General features: G+C 33.3%; 1 protein-coding gene across 11 annotated transcripts in view; it reads right to left on the bottom strand.

Annotated features, from left to right (window-relative positions):
• LOC143252447 (5'-AMP-activated protein kinase subunit gamma-1-like) overlaps positions 1-22,343 on the bottom strand; it is a 90,583-nt gene that overhangs the window by 6,705 nt on the left and 61,535 nt on the right. For 4 of the 11 annotated variants that reach the window (XM_076504563.1, XM_076504560.1, XM_076504564.1 and 1 more), the window contains 13 exons: positions 14,628-14,673; positions 14,152-14,255; positions 13,581-13,614; positions 12,254-12,301; positions 11,906-11,964; positions 11,451-11,496; positions 10,564-10,615; positions 9,149-9,275; positions 8,625-8,705; positions 7,224-7,346; positions 5,544-5,615; positions 4,758-4,832; positions 3,657-3,750 (listed from right to left, as the gene is read on the bottom strand). In XM_076504563.1, the coding sequence (XP_076360678.1) occupies positions 3,657-3,750; positions 4,758-4,832; positions 5,544-5,615; positions 7,224-7,346; positions 8,625-8,705; positions 9,149-9,275; positions 10,564-10,615; positions 11,451-11,496; positions 11,906-11,964; positions 12,254-12,301; positions 13,581-13,614; positions 14,152-14,255; positions 14,628-14,673 (961 nt within the window). Of the gene's footprint in view, positions 1-2,356; positions 2,598-3,651; positions 3,751-4,748; positions 4,833-5,543; positions 5,616-7,223; positions 7,347-8,624; positions 8,706-9,148; positions 9,276-10,563; positions 10,616-11,450; positions 11,497-11,905; positions 11,965-12,253; positions 12,302-13,580; positions 13,615-14,151; positions 14,256-14,627; positions 14,674-22,343 lie in introns of those variants that run through there. The other 7 variants (XM_076504566.1, XM_076504561.1, XR_013029000.1 and 4 more) reach the window with 6 other exon arrangements.

The raw sequence follows: 22,343 nt of genomic DNA, 5'->3' as shown, positions 1-22,343 counted from the left end.
CAATGTTAAGCCTCAAAGCTGTTCTGTTACACAATGACAACATTCACCCTTCAATACCTGTTGGCTGTGCAGCACACTTGAAAGTAACCTACAAGAACATGGAAATGTTGAAGCACATCCAGTACAACTGGAATATCTATGGAGACTTGAAAGTCTTTCTTCTGTTACTGGGACTGCAGCTCGGCTATACAAAGTGCTGTCGTTTCATCTGTGAATTGGACAGTTGTGACCAGGAGTTGCATTCTATACAGAGCTGGCCACTCTGTAAAAAGTTAGTTCCAGGACAGAAAAATGTGGTGCATGAACTGCTTGTCAACCCTGCAGAGATTTGTTTTGCCTCCTCTTCACATAAAATTGGGACATGAAGAATTTCATAAAAGCAATGAACAAAGAAGGTGAAGGTTTTAGTTAAAGACATGTTCAAGAATAACTGAGGCCAAGATCAAAGAGGGCATTTTTGTTGGCCCTCAGATCCGACATGTTAGCATGGTGAAAAGTTTCACCAGGACATTGCTACAATGCTTCTTGAACATTGTTGGGTGTTCCTTAGATTTTTGGCTGCTGATTATGAAAATTATTTCCAAACTTGCCCATCACGTACCATTTCATTGAAATCTTCAGTTTTGCTACGATGGAAAAACGATATCAGTGCAAATGGAATCTGTCAATGCTTGCTGACTACTGTTGGACACTGCAATGTGATGCACCAGACATTGAATACAAATGCAAAGCAGAAGCAAAGTTCAACAAAGTTATTGCTGGTAAACAGTTAACTATTTCTCAGAATTCCTACATGATGAAGCCAAACCAAAACTCTTTGTGCATACCCACCCCATACCTGTCACAAAATCAGCAAAAACTTTAAAAACAAAATTGTACAGTGTAATTGACTAAAGGTGTGGAAATCCTCACTTATGTTAGTGATGTTAATGTGCAATGATTGTTTAGTCAAGAAGCAAATGTGATAGTTTCTTCAAAGGATGACAGCTCTTTTCCCTTGTGTGAATGTCATTAGGTTTCGTGGATCAGCTGCTAGCATGGAGAGAGAACTTGGGTATGACTGTGCACCTCATCCATCTGCACTAAGGAAGTTTAATTCTTTAAAATGTACTAAGTGTATTGGATGACCAAGTAAAGAGGTCATGTTTGTATATCTGTATGATAGAGCTAGCACTCAAGACAGTCTTTGGAAGGTTCATTGTTTGGCTATGTGAGGATATGCATTGTGCTACGTTTGCAATTTACACAAGGTTTTGTTTACCTCTGAATTGCTTTGGTGAAGTTATGTAAATGTTGAACACAATGGATTAGTTGCTGAGGTTAACATTCTTGGTAATACAGGAGTTTAGCAGGAGGTTACAACCTCAAGTTAAGTTACCTGGCCCAAAGACAGATCTGTTTCCTCAGGTAATGGCAAAAGTAGGGGTTAAATCCCCTTTTACTTTTCTAAAAATAATTTGGTAATAAGTTGTAGACACCTGAAATATGGGTGAATGAGGGAAAGTTATGATCTGTTTTGATTGAACTTTTGTTTTTAATGCACACAGTTTTAAATCTATTAAACATTTGGTAGAATGCAATAAGATGTAAAGCCTGCAACTCACACTGAAAGACAGACTTCATATTCATGAAATGGCAGTGTTAACCTTTATATTCAACTAAAGGAATGTGACAGAGGAGGAAAGGGGTGGTAATGAAGTTCCAATCAATATACAAATGGTGTGGAGGGGTGAGTACCCACACTTCACACTAACCAACATTTTCCTACTGGACCTGTGCTGTATGTGAAAGGGAGATTTCAGTATAAAGAAACATTTTATGAAACTTCGTATATTTGTTTAGAGCAATTAACTACATTAAGTTATGAAGTTCAAAATCCATGAGGAAACATTGGATCTTATCCAATAATCAACTGAGCATAGGTCTTAACATTTCACTAATTGCATGTAGATAAGATATTAACTTAAAGTTCATTTTTAATATTGCTTACTTTTTGTGTATAAAGTCAACAAGAAAAGGTTCTACCAAGACCCAAACAAAGGTGGAAAAATATTTAAACATTCCTATTTTAACTTTAAAACACAGTAGTAATCCTGTTTACACTGCCTAGTTTAGGGGACAATATAAAACAGAATGTCAAGTGAAACATACAATTTTCACTCATTTCTCCAAAGTATTTTATGTTGGAGAATTTAACAATGAAAAAAGTTTAGTTTTGGTTTTGGAATTGCCATATCTAAGCATTTTTGTTATTTGTCTAAATATACATTAGACAAAAAACAAGGGCAAAGTTAAATTGCTGGTTATAATGCAAGTATAGATAAAATGATGTATTGGAATCTGAAGGAAACATCACTTTGTAAAGAGACAATCATAATATTTATTAATTAAAAATGCATCTGAACATCTACAATTAAGAAAAGGCACAATACAACTTATAAACAAATGATAAAACAACTTTCTGGGGTACATGTGTTCTTCAAAAGACAAATTTAATGTCAGGATTACTGTTTACAAGTACAAAGCATAAACTTAAATAAACATTGTATTTATTGTAACTTTTGTGACAGTATTCTTTCACAACTTCATTTTCTCATCTGTAAAAATAAACAAATAAAACCTTACACAAGGGGTTACACCAAACTTTCAAAAATTAAGTACTAATTAAAATTAGTTAGGACCTGTAATTTAGTCAAAGATGCATTCATACTGGAGATTTAAAGTTAACAAGCGACTCTAGAACCCCACACACAGATGGACCTGCAACGAGTCACTTTACCTGAGGTAATGAACCTTGAGAAGGAAAGTGTTTCACACGTTAAGTTATACATCACATGCAATAAGACCTTATTTACAAGTCTGCTAAATATTAACATAACAGGACTGAGAAGAATTGCTTTGTAAAAACATTTCAATACAAATTAAGTTGACAATATGTAATCTAGTTGTACTTGCAGTCTGTGCTGAATATTTTATGGGTTTAGAATTCATGTTTACTAGAGTTCACATGTCCCAGGCAACAGCTGTTTCCAACATATCCATTCAACCAGAGGAACAAGTTTCAAAGCTCATTGTTAACAAATCTACAGATGCAGTACCTTTGAATGTCCAATATCAGACATTACAAGATGTGACAACACATTGAAAAATTATACAACTTGTGTTTGATATCTTTGTCATAAGTTTTAATGTTCTTAGCAAACAAAAAAGATAACTTTCGCTTAAATTCAGAAAAAAACATTTTTCAAACATATTCAATAAACTGCCATTGTATAAGAGCACTTGGATTAGTTTGGTTTACTCTAATTCTAGACTTGAGTTAATATACTGGCTTTAAGACTTATGGTAATGTGATAAAATATGAAATGCTTCTTTTGATATTTTGGTGGTGGTTTCAAATGGAATGGGATAAACCACAAGATACAACACTTAAAAATCAGTATTTACAGTTATTACCATACATTTACTTCTGTCCATTATGCAAGAACAAAATAAGTTAATTATAAAGCAACTATTTATAAATCTCACCATACCACGTGTGATCGATGTAGTATGAAAAACTAGTTAAACATTCAGATAAATAAGTGGCAAAGGTAAGTTCTAAAGTTTTGAAATTTGGCTCAAAGACACTTGTACACAAAGCAACTTTACCTTACCTGTTGATTGGAAAACCAGGAACTTCAAGATGTCCGAAAGTGAAATTATGCCAACAACATGGTCTTCATGGTCAACAATGACTAGTCTGTGCACCTGAAGATTAATACAGAAAAAACAGTTTTTCAGCGTAAAGTTAAAGTTAATAATATTAGAAAGAACTTTAGGGTCGAATAGACTACCTTAATGAATAAACATTTTTAAAAACAAATGCAGCTTGCAACAATGAATGAAAAGAATTCAATTAAGCTAATATTTGATGCTATAATACAGAAGAAACTTAAATTAGAAATTGTTATCTACTGAAAATACCCTGATTACAAAATGCAAGTAATTAGCAAGATATTTAATAAGGTACATCCCAGTAACAAGTTAATAGGTTTAATGTGTTTAATTTTAACAATATATTTTAACACAGATGGGAAGAACGATTTAAAAAGACTTGTCTTATTGACTAAGCATCATCATGTCAGTAAAGTGAGCTAGTTTAACCCTTGCAGTGGAGATTAGTAAATAGAGGAAGTCACAATTTCAGGAAGATGACATTAGAGTGCAAGAAGAAAGTGATACTGCTGTATTGTGTTTGTTGCTTTTAGTTTGCATTTTTCTTAATCTTTTATATTTACATGCACAAGAGGAACCACTAGGGCTGTACAAAACTAAATATTCTAGTTTGTCTAGTGACAAGAGAAACTAGTTAAACAAATTAAAAAATTTAACCTTAATACAATTATGATTTAGAAAAAAAATCAAATGAACTGCAGTGAACAGATTGACACAAGACTTCAAAATCGAGTTTTGAATCTACACTTGTTCAAACTTCAATTCAGTTAGTTCTCATTATTAGTGTGTGTACAGTCAGTACAGTGAAGTGATTAGTGATTTAGAAGGCTAATTTAATGTCTCGCACTGATTCACCCATATAATTTTAAAATCTGAAAGTTTCAATATTCACTTTTAGCAAGTTTTTTGTTTTTAACCAAATATTTAGGGTCATTTTATTTTGACAGTAGTTTCAAATGTAATAGGCTATACAATTGTTTACCTATAAAGTTCGTTATGCAAGGGAAATTGAAGAAATCTCCATACATTACCGATCATACCTCAGAGTCTACCATTTTTTCCAGGACATCTTTAAGTTTATCCTCTACCTTACATGTCAGTACTCCTTCGAAACACTGCAAAGTGGAAAGTTAAATCTTTTACATTTTATCATTAAAAAGAACCAACAACAACACTAGAGATATCTAGTTTCAGATAAGTGTAGAATGTTTTCTTAGTGTTAAGTTTATACAAAACATAGGAGCTCTCTTAAGAAGAAACAGTGGCCAACTAACTAAGATCCATTAATATAAATACTTTGATAGTAACAAAAAGTTACTACGAAATACTAGGAAAAATCTTCTATTAATATGCAAACAATCTTGGAACTACAGCAAACTCATATTTTACCAAATCCATTATTATTATTATTGTGTTTCATCTACTTAAAACAAGTCCAACATTGATGCTGTAACCAATTGAAACAAGGTGTTACTTATTTTCCTTCACGTTTTTTAAATAGAACGTAAATGTAAGATACAATGACATGCTTACAGAAAAGTAGTTCAAAATGTTAGTTAATTTTTAAGAACTGTTTCAGGTTCATAATCAGATAGATTCAAGATGCAATAATAGTGACATACAATATAAAATGTAAATTAAATCACCAATAACCATTTAAAACCTGAACAGTGGTGTTTGTGATAAGAATAAATAATTTGTCAGTTTTGTTGGATTTTGGCAATGGCCTTAAATACCAACATACCAAGCTACCACCTGCAGAATTTTTAGTCAGAAGTTTTTTTTTTTTTTTAATACAAGTTTCAAAATAAATATGTGGCACTAACCTCAGATCTGTATTGTAATGCCTTCTTCACAGTTATATCAAGATTGTCATAAGTTCTTTCAGCTGCAAGATACTTGATTGGAAAAAAAAAAAAAAAATCACAACTAATGGACCTTACAAGAGAAAAAGGAATAAGTTGATGAATAAAACAAAACTATTTGATAACTATACTTACAGCTTTTGAAGTGCAGAATGACATAATTATAAATGCACAAATCCCATTTATTCTAATTTCAAATAGACCAAATATTACAATTATGGTAATGTCACCTGGTTTTGACACCTAATTAAAGAAGGACAGTTTGATCCAAGTTGTATTTAGAACTATACAAATTCATTTACCCCTCAATTTTCAACAAGACTGGAAATCATAATGAGGGATACTTGAACTAGCCATCCCTAATTTTGATGCAATAAACTAGAGGGAAGGCAGCTTGTCAATGTAAGCTTTTGGGTTACTCTGTCAACAAAGTGAGATTTACAGTCACATTGTAAACATCTCAATGGCTGAAAAAGTGGGAATGCAAGCTCTTGAACCTCAAAGAACAAGTTAAGTACCCTAGTTACAATAATTGTTTCAGAAGCAAATTTTGTTAAATTTAAAGGAAAAGGATGTTCAGTTTTATTTTTAAACGATTATATGGAAACCATGTGGGGGTTGTGAAAGGATAAATGCACTTTTTTTTTTTATTATCTAGACCCCCCCCCATAAGATTTAAGATTAATGGAAACATTTCTATGTGAATCTTATTAGGAGTGATTTGGAGGGTTAAGTGCTTGATACTTTTATAGATTAATAGGAATATAGTTAGTAACTTCACTGATAACATTAAAAACCTGTGAAACTCCTAGTTGTATGGAAAATGTTTAGGTACTGCTAAATGGACTGATCAGGTAGCAAGTTGAATAAATTTGGCAAATAATTTAAATATAGTAAGTGCAATATTAATGCATTTTGTTTGATATAGGTGGAAACTCATCAACGTAGCTAGTGAGCAGAGACAGAGGATGGATACAACAATCTAAGTCAAAGTGCTCTTGTAGTAAAATTAATCTACACTAATATTATAGTAGTTAATGTATTTGTACCAATTACAAATACAATGAATATTTAAGTGCTTTAAGCCTAACGTTTTACTGTTTAGTTTTAGTTTTCTTATCTAATGAAGAAAGTTTTACTTTAAAAGGATTTAGAGGAAGGTTGCCAAGGTAATATCTGGAACAAGTTATCTTGTAAAGATATGTTCTAAAAATTAAAATGAGATTACAAGTTAAGATTTGGAAGAAGACAGGCGATGCTCCAGTTCAAGTTTTACTCTCCTAATAGGTGGAGAATAAAACTTAAACAAGTTCCCATCAGCAGTTGTAGATGCCAACACCACTATAAGTTAAGACAAAACCAAGACTTCCAAAAAGAAAGAGGTTCAAGTGCATTTTCATCCAGAATGCAAGTGCAAAGACAACTTGCAAAGTAGGAAGTGATCTCTTGATGTTCCTGTGTTATGACAAATTTACATTAGATCTATATGTCATTTTAAAATACACTACTTTAAAAAACTTATTTTGCTGACAATTCTATACAAGTACTTTCAAAAACTGAAGTAATAATTAGGAAAAACAAACTATAGTTAAACTATAGTTAAAAGGATTTTTTAAAACTAATTTAAAATCAATTACTTACAATAACATCAAATTTTGTATATATATCTACGACTTTTGCCTTGTCGTTCACTATGGGCAAAGCTGAAACCCTTCTCTCTACAAAGTTATTCAAAGCCATAATGACTGGAGTGCTCTCTTTGATCTAGAATGAGACGAATTTCTTTATTCTTTAAAACGTTTATAAATACACACATCATATAAGTTGTAAACACGTTTGTCATTCAGATTTCAGAAAGCTGATAACCTATCTGTCTAAATGAGACAACTGCATTGCACATTTCTTGTAAAGTCTACTCAATACAACATCAGCAAGATTTGTGAGCTGCAGTCCTGTACATTAACACTAGGTACAAAACTAGTCCAACAATATTCAAAATATGAAAACCTAAAGAAATGGAATTTAGTCCAAAATGGTATATTTATAAATTAATTAAACCTTTTGGACAGTTCATTACAGAAGGATACCATAGTTATCAGTTGTCTTTGAAGGTATTGTAAGATTTTTTTGTTTTTTATTGCTTACGTTTCATTTTTTCTACTTTTTGATTCAGTTATAACACCATAGCTTCTAGTGAAGCTTATATTAAGACAAAGATGAGGTTTCTATGTTGTTAATGTTTCAATAACAAGGTTTGATTAAATATGCAAGATGTGTTTAGTCAGTGTGGCAACACAAACACTGAACACTAAGTTATGGATGAGAGGAAGGTTAAATATTTTGAAAAATCTATTTTGAAAGATAATACAAGTACACATTTGATGTTATGAAAGATTAACATTCCTTGAAAAGTGCAACTGTTATTGTAAACAAGCTTATGATTTTACAATTCATTATTACTGCTAGCATTTTATAATTTCAATACTAATAATGCTAATATTATATACTTTATTGAATATGTTAGGAATATACAAGGTACTTCCAATGCATAGCAGTATTTCATACATTCCCCCACCATTCAAAAGAAAATGTGCCTAAATAAAGTAAAGTAATGCATTATAATCTTAGTTTCCAAAGTTAGTTTAGTACATTTATCTAAATAATATAACTGCATTATTTACTCAGTTTTTAGCTTTGATGTATGTAAATAGCTTTTGGGAAGAAAAAAATATAGTTTGAATATCATTCTTGTACATGAAGGATTCAAAAATAATGACCCAGATGTAGTTGAAAATATTTTTAAAACCAATTTTACAAGCATTTTGAAAAGATGTTTTATTACATTCTAGTAGAAAAATAGATTACCTAGTTTTGTGAAAACCCTTTAACTACAATTGAGATTGTCTGAAAAGTTCACTCAAAAGCTAAATATATCTTGAAAATATGAGGTGCTTTTAAAACTAGACAAAATTATACCTTTTCACACTAGAATATATAAATGAACTAAAGTTAAAACTATTTTAAAGTTTGTAAAACACATACCGTGGCAATGTTTTCATAAGTTCCAATTTTTAGATTCTTTAAACTTTTGCTGAGGTAACTTGGACTTGGGAGCTCAGCCATCTAGAGAGATTTTCACAAGATGTAGAACGTTTGAAACAAGTTGTACAAAATGTGCAGAAATTACAAATTATTAATTTCTAAATACAAAAGACTTTTCAGAAAAGTAGCTGTTGAAGATAAAACTATGCAACATAAGAGTACTTTTAAATTGCTGTATAATACAAGTACATTTTGAAGAGTAGAAATATTCACAAGAGCAAAATATTAATGCCAGGGTTTGGAAATCTGGATACTGAAATACAATCTTGCAAAGGTCAGCTTGTGGACACTTAACTATGTACTAAACCATTAAAACAGCAATTTCAACCTGCCTGCTGAAAGCAACAAAATGTTTAATACCAGTTCAGTTTCTTTTTCACCGTTAAAGCTAAAGTTCGTGTCTCTATGAAACTCAAAACAGTAATTTAATAGCCAGTTTATCAAGTACAACAAATATTACTTACGTAGAGAAAGAGGAACTTGAGGATTCGTTTGTGTGTCAGAACATACAGCACATTTCCAGTTAGAGGATCTATCACAGGAAGTCTGTGAACTTTCTTGTTAATCAGCATTTTTATGGCTTCATACAAGCTATTTTTCATGAAGAATTACACAAAGTTAAAAATTACAAATCATGGAAGGAATACAGTGATTAACTTTCAGGTTCTCACAAGTGTATTAGTGTTTTAGAAACAAACATTGTTTCAAACGTTTTGATGTAGATATGTTTACTAGAGAAAAACAATTACATCATTATCCACATGTTTCCTCTACTATATAGAACAAAAATATAACAGTGAGGTAACCACTTAAGTCATTCACTTCAGTTGCTATGAGTGACTTATTGGCTAAGCAAGCAATTCACTTAGAGCTATTCAGCATTTGTTATCCATCAATTAGTGAAGACATTCTGCAAACAGGTTTGTAAGATTTTGTTGAAATGTTTATGAATTTAGGCCTATGTTGATGTATAGCCTTTATCAGATGTTAAAGAAAGTGTTTATTAAAGAAACTGTAGCCAACGGTACTTATAAAATTTATCTAAAACCATATTTTCTTATTTTACAGAAGCCTATGGAGGCAAGGGAGATTAACAGTTTAAGTGAAATGTGACTAAGCTACTAGATTGTTAAAGATTTCACAAGAGGGTTACAAATTAATTTGCAATTGCTAAGTTGTAACGTTTTACAAAACAGGCTAGAAAATACAATTTTGTTTCACAGTAATAGTTATGAAGAGAAGATTCTCCATATAATAAATAACAAACAAAGCAAAGTTAAATTGATAGTTCTGTATATTAAAAAAGTTTACAAGTTCACCTACATTTATTTGCAAGTATTGCTATTATTACCATTATTTTACTTCATGTAATCAAGTGTTTTTGTTTTGTTTTTTACAGATATTGTTTCATGATCACTTGATAACAGCATTGTTATAATTCCAAACTTGGTGTCCAACACAAACAGGTGACTAGGTCACCTACTATACAGGTCCTCTAGTAGTGATTGGATTGATGGTCTGGTAATAACTTGCTGGCACAATATATTACTATGGTAAACAAACACATGTGTTAAGTTTGTGTTCTAGCTTCTTAACAGTTCATTAAGAAGCTTACTACATCCTTAAAGTGAGGATGGTGAAATCTGGAAAGATTTTTGTCAACAAGTTTTACCAAACATTGCCTCACAGGTGAACAGAAACATAGTAAGTACATATTCAAATCAAACGTACCATATTAAGTTACTTCAAAGTAAACACATTCTAGCATCAGAGTAGCAAGGTCTCAAACTTAATAGAAAGTGTAAATCAAAATTTTACGTTGATTTCTAACTTAGAAACGTTTTAAAAACATTTTAATATGAGCTTAAAGCTTGTTTACCTTGCTTCAGGTCCAATACTATACAGAGGCTTTATCTTTGTCTTCAGGACATCTTGAAAATAAAAAAGAATTTCCAGCTCAGATAAAACACTTACTAACTGGATTTGAATCAGATGACTTTAGCAACACAAGTACTTTATAATTATTTATATTATTCAATACAATTTTTATTGTCATTATTTTAATATCTATAGGTTCATACATAACAGCTTGTTAATTAACACAAGCTATTAAAGTAGTTTTTATAACACTAACCAGTCTTCTCCTGTTTACAGTACCTTGGGAGTTTAATTATCTTTATATACATAAATTAGATTAAATGTTTCGTCCATGTTCTTCTGACTAAAGCATTAAAATTAAGATGTCTGCATTAGACTACATTAATAAAGTCTGGCATCCTATACACCTCATTAAATTTCTAATTAGAGAGTCAACCTACAGAGCATCTAACCAAAGTGTTGCTATACAAGTGCAGTCTTTCAAATTCAGGTAATTAGAACCAAATTAGGAAACTAAAAATATAAATTCATTTAAATATTTAATAGTGTTTGGCATCTGTTACTTAGAATTAATTGAAGCATACATTTCATTCAGGTCTTGAATAGATTATAAAGTACAGAGTATACTATCCTTAAAAATAAACAGTAGTGTGGGTTTAGGTGCAGGTAGTAAATAATAGGAGAGGGTTCTCATGTGCTTGTTAGATTAGATATATGTGCCCTACAAGATGTCTGAGCTTTGAATTCAAATTATCTGGAGAATCTAATTAAAAAAAGATTGTTAAGATGTTAATTTGAAACATTCTCTGGATATTGACAAGGAAAGTTCATAAGATAATCACCTCATTTTGTTATAAAGAAAATCAAATCACAAAATATTGAACTCACTTCTCCATGTTTCCAGCTTGTGTTCTTCCAATTCTTCCATACGAACCTGCAATTATAAAGACATGATCAAGAAAACATTGGAGCTTAAATTAAAAACATCTTATTAGTAAAGAATAATGGAAACTAGATTCATAGTGAAGAGTTGCTTTTAATAATTTGCAACAGTTATAGTATCAAACTAAGATATTACAATTAAAATCAACCTAACAATCATAAACAAACCATAAAAAATAGTTCACTATATACAACTAGCTGGTTAAGAGTATAGTGCAGCATAGCAGGAATTAAAAGATTAGTTTGAATATAATCTTTTGGGTACTCTTGTTGTATAATTACTGGGTTGACACATGGTTTAGTCAGATTACAAGACTTGACTCTGCCTTCAAGAAAACAATGATTGCTAAAGTTATCTCGTAGTCACTAGTAGAGTTAATGGATATTGACCATGTACTTACTAAAGGTGACTTGTAATATGTCCTTAGAATATGAATGAAGTCTGTTATTGTCAACATTCCTGTAAATAATTAAAAATCTGTTTATTACATTTAATTAAATCTGTTTATGTACAAGTAATTTGGTGGGGATAAAGAAATGTTAAAAGTAAAGAAAGCTTTATAGTTTTATATGTCAAAGTATACAATTTATGAATCATGTTTATAGAGGGCATAACATTACTTAAGTGATGATAGATCAGTTTTAAGTATCACAGAAGCTGATAAGCATAATTATAGTTAATCTATTTAATATAAATATCCATGAGAATAAAAAACAGTTTAGCTTAAGGTCTACTATCATAATCTTACCAACAAATTGATGTTTAGTGCTATCCCACAGTGGAGCAGCTCTAACTCCTAGGAGATAAAAACAAACATTGCAACAAGGTATCATATGTATTTAATATGTTAAATAAAATATATCTTATATTAAAACAGGTGTGGAGATGCAGTATCATAATTATTGAAGACATTTGTCCTGATAAAAATAATCAGTCTTAACTGATATGGTTAACCAAGATTTAACTTCAAGTCCAGCACATCTTAATGATTACCAACTATTTTTTATTCACATCAAAAAAGTAGAATTACAGTATTTACTAATAAATACTAAATTGAAAGAAACCCTCTGGCACAAATTCAATAGTTGCTGAGAAAACTAATCTCTCCCATCCCAAATCTTTAAATTACTTGAACTTTTCCAATGGTGTAACAAACCTTAGCACTTTTAAACATCAAAACTGATTGAACATTTAATTTACAGAATGAAAAACTGGTCAAAACTTTGAGAACCATCAATGAATCATTGACCAGTTAAACAGATAATGGACTAAACCCAGCACGTGAAGTTAAAAATCTGAACGATAGTACTAAGAACTTTTTTCAAGTACCCTGTGTGCATGTTTGTAAATAGCAAAAATGTTGCTACTACAACATAGAGAAAACTTTAAATAAAGAGTTATTTTGTTTGGAAGGTTTAGATTATAGTTAGAAAAAGACAATTGAGGCAACTTAATATCAAAAGAATTTCTTTGACAAGATGCCTTATCTTTCTGCAAAACAATTTTAACAACTTATGTTCATGTTACTTCATAACTAATTATCTACTGTAGCCCAACTTGTGTTACTCAAATTATTTCATATATTTAAGAAACTTTTGGTCTTTACTACAGTAAGAGAGTTCCTGCTTAAACTGAAACAAAATCCCACAATAATACTGCAGTTTCTTAAAGCAAACTTTCTTAAAACTCCTTTAAAAATACTTAGGTAAAACAGCCTAGTTAGTTGTAGGAATCTAAATAGAAAACATCAACAAGCTCCTCGATTTAAAGCTACAAATATACTGAAATATCCAGCAAGTTCCCTACACCCTCCACACAAACTTTGATAATAAGTTCAAATAGTACTAACAGTCAGTTACCAAAAACACATCAGCTGTGACTGTTGTGCTATAAAGCCCTACTCTGCCCTAATGCTTCTCACTTTCCTGAAAATTCATTTCTGGGAAGACAAACTATAGTCAAGAATTGACTTAAAGTAGACAAGTAAACCCACTTCAGTTTCCAATGGTTTGTTGTAATCATATTATTTTGAATTTTAGCCCCTCCATTCCCCCCCAAGTAAAATTTGTACCTACCATTTTCAACTAGGGCAAAAAACGCTCTCTTCACCTGAGAGAAAGAAAAAACATGCTTTTATTTTGTCAAATATTGAATGAGTAATTTAAATTTACTATTCAAACTATTCACAAGTTCTAGTAATAAATAACTTAAATATGAAGTTATTTAATGTTTAACATTCACTCCACCAGTGGGTCACATTACAAGTGGCTTCAAATAAAAACAATTCAATTAAAATATGTTACTCAAATATAAGACACCTGCATTAGGATAGGTATTGTTTATATTACTGGCACCAGTAAATGTGTTAAACACTAACTGAGCAACTAAAAACACAAGTAAAGTAGGAGTACAACAGATTAAGTGAACAAAAAATAGATCTTGCAAGGTTCAGTATCAAACAATTTGATTAAATAAGTTAATGTTGATTGGATTTCTGATTTCAGCACTAACTTTCAACAGGCCTAATTTTTTTCCCCGTTTTTTTTTTTTTTTTTTTTTATATTTCCAATTTATCAACACTACATGTCGTACATTTTCACCATCATGAACGCTGTACTTAGACACTTGTATTACAAGTTTCCTTACCAATAGTTGAGTATCAAACACCACCAGCTTGCCACTAATTGGAATGATGTCATAACAATGGAAATGTTGAAAAAACTTTACAAATATTAGGTCCTCATTTTCTCCTGTTTAGTAGAAAGAAAAAAAAAAACATTATGGTCTAATTTCTTCTGGACAAAACTTTGAAATGTTATTAAAAATGTTTAAATGTAGTGAAGTTAATTTCAACTCAATTTTAACTACAAATTTAGAAAAACATTGACAGCATACAATCAATTTAATTGTACTTTCTTCAGAAAATGATTGTTTAGTTCCCATTCTGAAGACTTGTCTACACAAATCTATTGTAAAACTAATACTGTTAGTATAAAAATCTATCAAAACATCTGTTTAGAGGTTTTGTTATATAAAGACAACCAAGACTATAAACTAAGATGTTTCTTTACAATTTTCAGTAAAGAAATATGGCTAGTTACTAGATTATTACTAAAGCATACCTAGATCCTCAATATCGATCTTTTCAGCCCTAGGATTACTTGGAACCTAGAAGACAAAAGCAAATAAGATAGATAAATCAACGTATTTAAAAAATCTTTGTACTTTAAGTGCAATTCTGTTGATAAGATTGCTCTAAAACTTTACCACATTCCAGTAAAACAAAAAAAGAAAAATCTAGCTAGGTGTGCATTAAGATTAACAAAGAGTACATCTTGCAGCTAGTGTTAAGAAACATTGAGTTTAAATAGTTCAGTTGGTTGGACAGAAGAGTTTTAATCCAGTGCAAGTGTCCATCTCTGTCCATACCAAAAGATGGTTATATTTTACATTCTCTTTATTATTTCTCACCCAAGTTAGTTACCAAGATTAAGTACTATTTATTAATTCTTTTTACAACTCCTGTTAGGCAGCTCTATCTCACTGCTCCAAGATTAAAACTGTCAAAAATACTGCAGTGTGCAGGAAAGAAAATTTGTGCAATGAACCACAAGCTCTTATTGTAGAGCTTGCTATTAAGATGACATGCGTTGTCTTAGTCCTAGTGCTACAATTTCCAAAAGACTAGGTCACAAGTGACATTTCCCACAAGAGGTCATATGGCAAAGAAAGTAGGTCACTGGAGGGAGCTAGTCAAGAGTTGATAATGTGAAGGTCCCCAATCATCTTACATCCAATGACTGACTACAAGCATCTAGTGCACACACACAAAAAGTTGTTTATGCTCTTTCCTTAAGAATTATCTTGAGTGAGAAAAGAATCAATGAGCAAGGATTACACTGCACAACAGTTTTTTTGAAAAGTTTTGCTTCCTGAAAAGTTTTTGCTGATTGTGACAGGCACCTGCTGGGTATGCACAAATAGTTTTGGTTCTGCTTCATTACGTAGGAACTGAGAAATAGACAATTAACTGTTTACTTGCAATAACGTATTTAATTGTGTTTATGTTTCTGATACACTATTAAGTTAAACAAGTGTTTTGCTCCAGAATTTTGTTTGTATTCAATGTCCAGTGCATCATGTTGCAGTATCAAACAGTAGTCAGCAAGCATTGACAGATTCCAGTTGCCCCAATATTTTTCCATTGTAGCAAAACTGAAGACTTCAACGAAATGGTACATGATGGGCAAGTTTGGAAGTGATTTTCATGATCAGCAGCCAAAAATCTATAAGGAACACACAACAATGTTCAGGAAGCAAAAAACTTTGTTGTGCAGTGTTATTGTAGGATTGTGGTTCTAGAAAATCAGACTGGCTAAGGCAGTATGTGTAAATTCCTAGACATTCATCTGGTTGACACTATCAGAACAATAAAACTAAAGGTAAGATTGGAGGACACTCTCCTAATAGCCAGTAGGTAAGATGGCATGCATTAAATGGTGGACCATGCGACAGTGATACACATCTTTAAGTAAGGAGATATTGCTGAAACAAGTCACCACAGCTGAAGGACATGCTGTCAATGTCAATTTATGTGGCACTACACCAGTGATTGGCCACACAGACAAGTCACAGTAACTACAATGCTGTGCCTACAATATAAAATGACATTGCAGCTGGAAGGTTGTAATATGAAAGTACTGGCAATGATCAATGCTCTTCCACAAGTGGACTAAGGAAGATCACCCCTAAACATTTAATGATAAAGCAAAGGAGCATTAAGTATTTCAAGTAAGTAATGACTTGGAATAGGTGGCTCTGGAGCCCATTGTGCAATGTCTAATACAGTTTGAACACTCCAGCACTAGACCTCAGAGAATGAGGGAGGTACAACTCTGGGATAGTTATTACCAAATTGCAGAGGTTTGACTTGAGGAAGATGAAGCAAAACAATTGAAGACTTGAAAGGATGAAGGTACCATGAAAAGATCTACACCATTTTCACAGTAGATCATTAGAATGCTCTTTTAATTAAATATTTGGAAGAGGCAGTTTATATGGTAATACAGCAACTTCAAACTGTTGGTAAGAAAAGCCTATAAGAGAAGGATCTGCAGCAATATCACCTTTGAAAGACCATCATACCCATGCATCCATATCATGCAGATTGACCAGTTATTTATATAACCTGGTACTGTAATACAACCACACTGGTAACCAGTGAATGGTCAGGGATATCTTTATTCTTCCCTTGGTGTACATTGGACACTATGCCACTGATGCCTTTGCCTGGATTTTATTCTAGATAAGAGGAGCAAATCTTACCTTAGATGTGGAGCACCTTGGTCACTTTAGAGTGCACTGCCTATTCCTTGTTGAGCAGAGTAAGCAATGCTGTCTAGTTTGGGCAATAATTTCACAGATGCAGCAAAAGCAATGACAGATGAACAATGATGTTGCATACTTGAATACGAAAACTGGTAAATACTAGTACAAACAGCCACCCATAAGGCAGCATTTTTGCTACCGAGTAAATGATTCAATAATGACACTTACAACAAAACAAAGATGGTGGTCACACAGCCAGTCTGCAAAATCAGAATTTTACATTCATCATATCCAATTGATTGTAATAGACATTGTCAAATGAAAATGTAGTGAATGTGTATGCTTTATAAAATTGAATTCACCTTTCTAAGGCTTGTGCCACACCACTGCTTGTCTTCCCTCACTGGATGCACCTGAATGAATAACCAATACATTTACGTAGAGCCTAGAAATGACCAAGAGATATCCTTGCTACTTATACCAGCAAAATGTACATTCTGTGTAAAGAAAGCCTTCATGGATCCTGCAGAAGTAGTACTGGAAGGCTGGGCTCAATGTGTAACTAAGCAATGTCTGGCTTTATGTTGTCTTACTATTTATGGTGGATGGTCAACAGCTTAAATCACCTCCCAAGTATTAGCCCACTAAAGTTTATACACACTGTAGATGGAGTGAGCAACTTAAAGCATTACAGCAGTAAAAGTATACATGTTGGCATAAAGTTAATGAAATAACTGTGCCAGTGGAACTGGATCAGGGTTGAAGTTGCAGGAAGTAATGGAATCTGATCTTTTGCTAGTCATAAAGTCATAACTCCTAAGCATAGATGATATGACAAAAATATGCATGCAGGTGTGAATATCCATTTATATTAAATCAACTTATGATTAGAAAGCTCTGTTCAAGTAACCATAAACTAAATGGTTCATGCATTTTAAAAACAGTTGATAGCATGCTAGATAAGTGCTGTATTAACAATATTTGTTCATATGTTGTTGCTTCAGCTCAAGACACTGCAATGCAGATAGATAGCTTTGTTCACCATACAATGAAATGTGCTCAATTGTGGGCACTATCTGAAAGATGAGACCATTTCTGTCATGACAACAGGCCATATAGAAGGATTTCACCAGATGATAGGTTAAGTGATTGCATTTTTGTAGTTCCAGGAAGAGCAACCAACTAACCCAGATCCAAGATATACACTTCTCACTATGCAACAAGGTAATAACCAACTCCAAATGAGGAACATAACAGATGTATGAAGTCTAACTCAGTTTGTAATGCAGGAAGGTGTGGTGTAATGTTATTAATCAATGAGCAAGTGTACCAGTGACAAGACCAGGTGTTTCTTCCAGTACATCTCAGCAACATAGAAGACAGTCATGTTGTGCATTGGCAAGTTATTACATTGACAGAGCACTAAGAGCTCTGTGCATTACCAGGTAACCTTAACAGATTTAGTATTATATTTTAATATCAATGTTTTAGTTAAATATGTTTAGAAATGCGTGTAACTTGTGTTGTCGAATGTGTATTGCAAAAGTCCCACCTGTTCTCTAACTTTGTAGAACAATTTAAAATGCTAGAATGTACGTACGTATGTACGTACGAGTATGCAAAATTCTTATGGTTGCCAGTACTGCTGCTTGCTAAATTTGAGAATCTCACTTGATTATTAAAAGATTGGCATAGCAACATGCATGAAGACAGTTTAATATTGGTTTGCTTCAGTTGGTATTTAATATTCAGAAGCTGTAACTGTAATTAACGCTTATTAATTGGGGAAACTACAGATATCTGACCAGGAACACTTACAGGTTTAGAACATTCCAAACCGCTAACTTCAATCAATTAACTTCGTACGTCAGTATTTCTACGAGGACATTTTTGGAGAAAAGTCAGTTGATAAACGGTGTGAAGCCAGCCAAGAATACAAAACAAGCTATTTTATCTCATCGTGAAAATAATCAGTTCCAGACCAAATAGACTTAATGTTTGTGAAGCTTGCATATAAAAAGTCATTATTTGTAATAACTGTGGATAAAAACTACATTGTATTGTATGTATGTTAAAATATGTTTGTGTTAAGAAAATTGTGTATCAATCTTGTTTGCGAAAATAAATTTCGTACATACTAACATTCAATTAACTTCTAAATTTAAATATCCGGCTAGTTGAAATCTTAAATAAATTGAAGAATGGTCCTAGAAAAGTTAATACATAACACAAGTTACAAAGGAACCAAGACATACATCATTAACTGTATACGAGGTCTATTAAAAAAATACGCGGACTGTTTGAATTGCGCGGCTCCAGTTGTTTCCAGGGAAATCCGCTTGGTGTCGCTAGGTTCGCACAGATCAGCTGATTACGACGCCATTTCCCGATTGCAGATATCTTCATTTGTGTATTAGCTACGCAGTTTTAAGTGAAGTGCGATTTTTTCGTTTGGCGGATTTCAGAATGAATGACCTGAAGGAGCAACGACTTGCTATGAAATTTTGTGTTAAACTAGGAAAATCTGCGACTAAAACTTTTGCTATGCTTAACACGGCTTACGGTGATGTTGCTATGAAGCGTACGGTATGTTTCAAGTGGCATGAACGTTTTAAGGATGGTCGACAGTCCATTGAAGATGATGAGCGTCCTGAACGTCCTTTCAACTGACGACCCACACGGTGCGGGCAAATCGACGTCTGACTGTCAGGGAACTTGATGAAGAGTGTGGGATATCAGTGGGATCTTGTTACAAGATTTTGACCGAAAAATTGAAGATGCACTGCGTTGCTGCGAAATTTGTGCCTCGTGAATTTTTGGCCAAACACTCGATCACTGTTCTTCCCCACCCCCCTACTCACCTGACCTTGCTCCTTACAATTTTTTCTTGTTCCCCAAACTCAAAAGACCCTTGAAAGGAAGAAGATTTGAGACGATTCCAGAGATTAAGGCAAATGCGACGAAGGAGCTGGAGGACATTACAAAAGAAGCACACCAGGACTGCTTCAACAAGTGGAAACACCATTGGAATAAGTGTGTGGGTTGGGGAGGAGAGTACTTTGAAGGGGTCCCAGACCTGTAACTTCTAAATAAAAGTACATTTTGTTTTATGACGTCAGTCCGCGTATTTTTTGAACAGCCCTCGTAAATCAATTATGTATGGGCATCCATTACACTGATTAGAGTTCCAAAAAATTAAATAAAATTATAATTAAATATACTCTTAAAAAAAGGAACGCAAAAGGAAAATATGAGAAATTGTTAGCACGTTTATTCCAGGTAGTTCTGTATGACATGTGTGAAACTTTGCACATTCACTGCTGAACATCCAAAGTCGACGCTCACTAGGTGAAATTTAACGTCACTCAACGTCAATAACGAGTGAGCCCCCCGTAAGCATCAATAATTGCTTGGCATCTCCTGCCCATGGAAGCGATGAGATGACGAATCACATCCTGTGGAATGGCTGTCCACTCAGCCTGCAAAGCTGCTGCAAGCTGAGGTAGAGTCTGCGGTTGAGGTTATCGTCGTCGCAGACGTCGGTCCAAATCGTCCCAAAGATGTTCGATGGGGTTTAAATCTGGTGACCTGGAGGGCCAGGGTAGAACGTTGATGTTGTGGTGTCTCAAGAAGACAGTAGTGAGTCACGCTGTGTGAGGACGGGCGTTGTCATGTTGAAAAACGTCGTTGACGTTCACCATGTTGGGTTGCACATAGGGCCTAAGAATCTCGTCGACGGTTGCGTACGGTCTGATCGGAAATCCTATGCAGCCCTGGTATGGTTGAGGCAGTAGACGTCGCAGTGATAGTCCTATCCCGAAGGTGACGTTACCGGATGTTGCGATCTTGTGCGGGCGTGGTTACACGAGGTCTGCCAGATCGTGGACGGTCACGAGTTTATCCATGTTGTTGGTGACGATTCCATAGCCTTGTGATGGTGCTTGGGTGGAAATTCACAGCTCTGGCAACATCTAATCGAGATTCGCCTGCTTCCAAGCGACCAATGGCGTTGTGCTTCAGTTAGTCTTGTCGTAACTGTATTGCGTGTCGGTGGCTTAACACTGAGCTATGGAAACCGAGAACCCGTCACTTTTATAGGGATTTTGCACATATTGCACTTGCAGAACATGCAATCTCTCAAATTTATTGGACACGAATGAGTTTTGGCGAAAAATCCGTTGTTTTCCTCCGTTTTCAAAGTGCACAACTTTTATTGTCATTTTGGTCTGACAATCAGTGCCTTAACACGTGTAACATCACATACTCTGAGCTTGTAACGTTATTACATACATTTCTCTTTAAAATAACAAAAATATCCCTTTTGCGTTTCTTTTCTTTGAAGAGTATATATTAATATTTCTTTTGCTACAGGTATTTAAATAAGCAAAATAGACTTTACTTTTTGAATCAATTAGAGTTTATTCCGGTTTGGTTAGTGATGGTTTCATAATTATAGAATCTCGGGCTATTTTATGTTTCTATCAAATATATTCACCATTTCAGTTGTGAGCAAGTTGTTTGAGCTGTAGCAAAGTTAGGACAAGTGAAGGGTGAAGAGATTATTTCCCTTCGTATCTATGCCTATATATATATCGTTTGGCTTAAATAAAACGTAGTAAATCTTAAAATACTTTTCATAAGTAACTGATCATTCTTTAAATACCCAAATTATCTTAAAGAATCGTAATTATATACGGAAATGGCATAAATATAGTATTACACAACTCATTACAAGAACTTTAAAAAGGCATTTGAACCGTCTTCAAATATTATTCTTCACACGTTTTAACTGTTTACTAGTACTACTATGTAACTACCAGAAAACATATTTAGGTGAAAATGTTTGTTCCTAACGAGAATATTCGATTTTATGCACAAGTGGGCCTTTCATGAAGGAGTAGTTTTGGAAATAAGTGAATTAACTGTGTACAGTTATCTCAGTATTTATATGATCTCAATATAGTGGATAGAAAAGGTGTTGATACCAATAGCAGCAACTCTGGAAGAGTGTGTTAACTCTATTCCTCGAGAATAATCAACTAGTTCAATGTAATCAGAGAGTCCAATAATTAAGTTGATTACCAAACTACGATAATAACCTAGCTATAGGCACCTCGTGATGAACTGGCTTGACAAGGAATCAAAAAGGTAAATGAAGGAAAAGCGCCATCTTTCTCACCTCTGAACCAGAAGACGAGAAAGGAACTGATAGTAGTTATCTAACCTACAGAATGAACCACGTTAGGAAGTACTGTACCTTCAGACGAAAGAAACTGCTTACCAAATGAATATGGCCAACATGAAACAATCAATATGCTGCTAAGGAGATCAATGGCAGAGGAAGTGACCTTGTTTACTTTCCTAGCCTTCAGAAGATATGGAGTACTATAAATATCAACACAGCTGACGAATGAAGATGTAATGCCAAGAGCAACACCAGTTTGTATGCCTAGAAATGACAGCTAGGAGGTCGACTCACAGGAAATGGGAATTATAGCTCTTGCTTTGTA

Source organism: Tachypleus tridentatus, chromosome 6, assembly GCF_004210375.1.
Source record: "Tachypleus tridentatus isolate NWPU-2018 chromosome 6, ASM421037v1, whole genome shotgun sequence".
Taxonomy (NCBI): Eukaryota; Metazoa; Arthropoda; class Merostomata; order Xiphosura; family Limulidae; genus Tachypleus; species Tachypleus tridentatus.
This window is presented reverse-complemented; position numbering and strand designations above follow the sequence as displayed.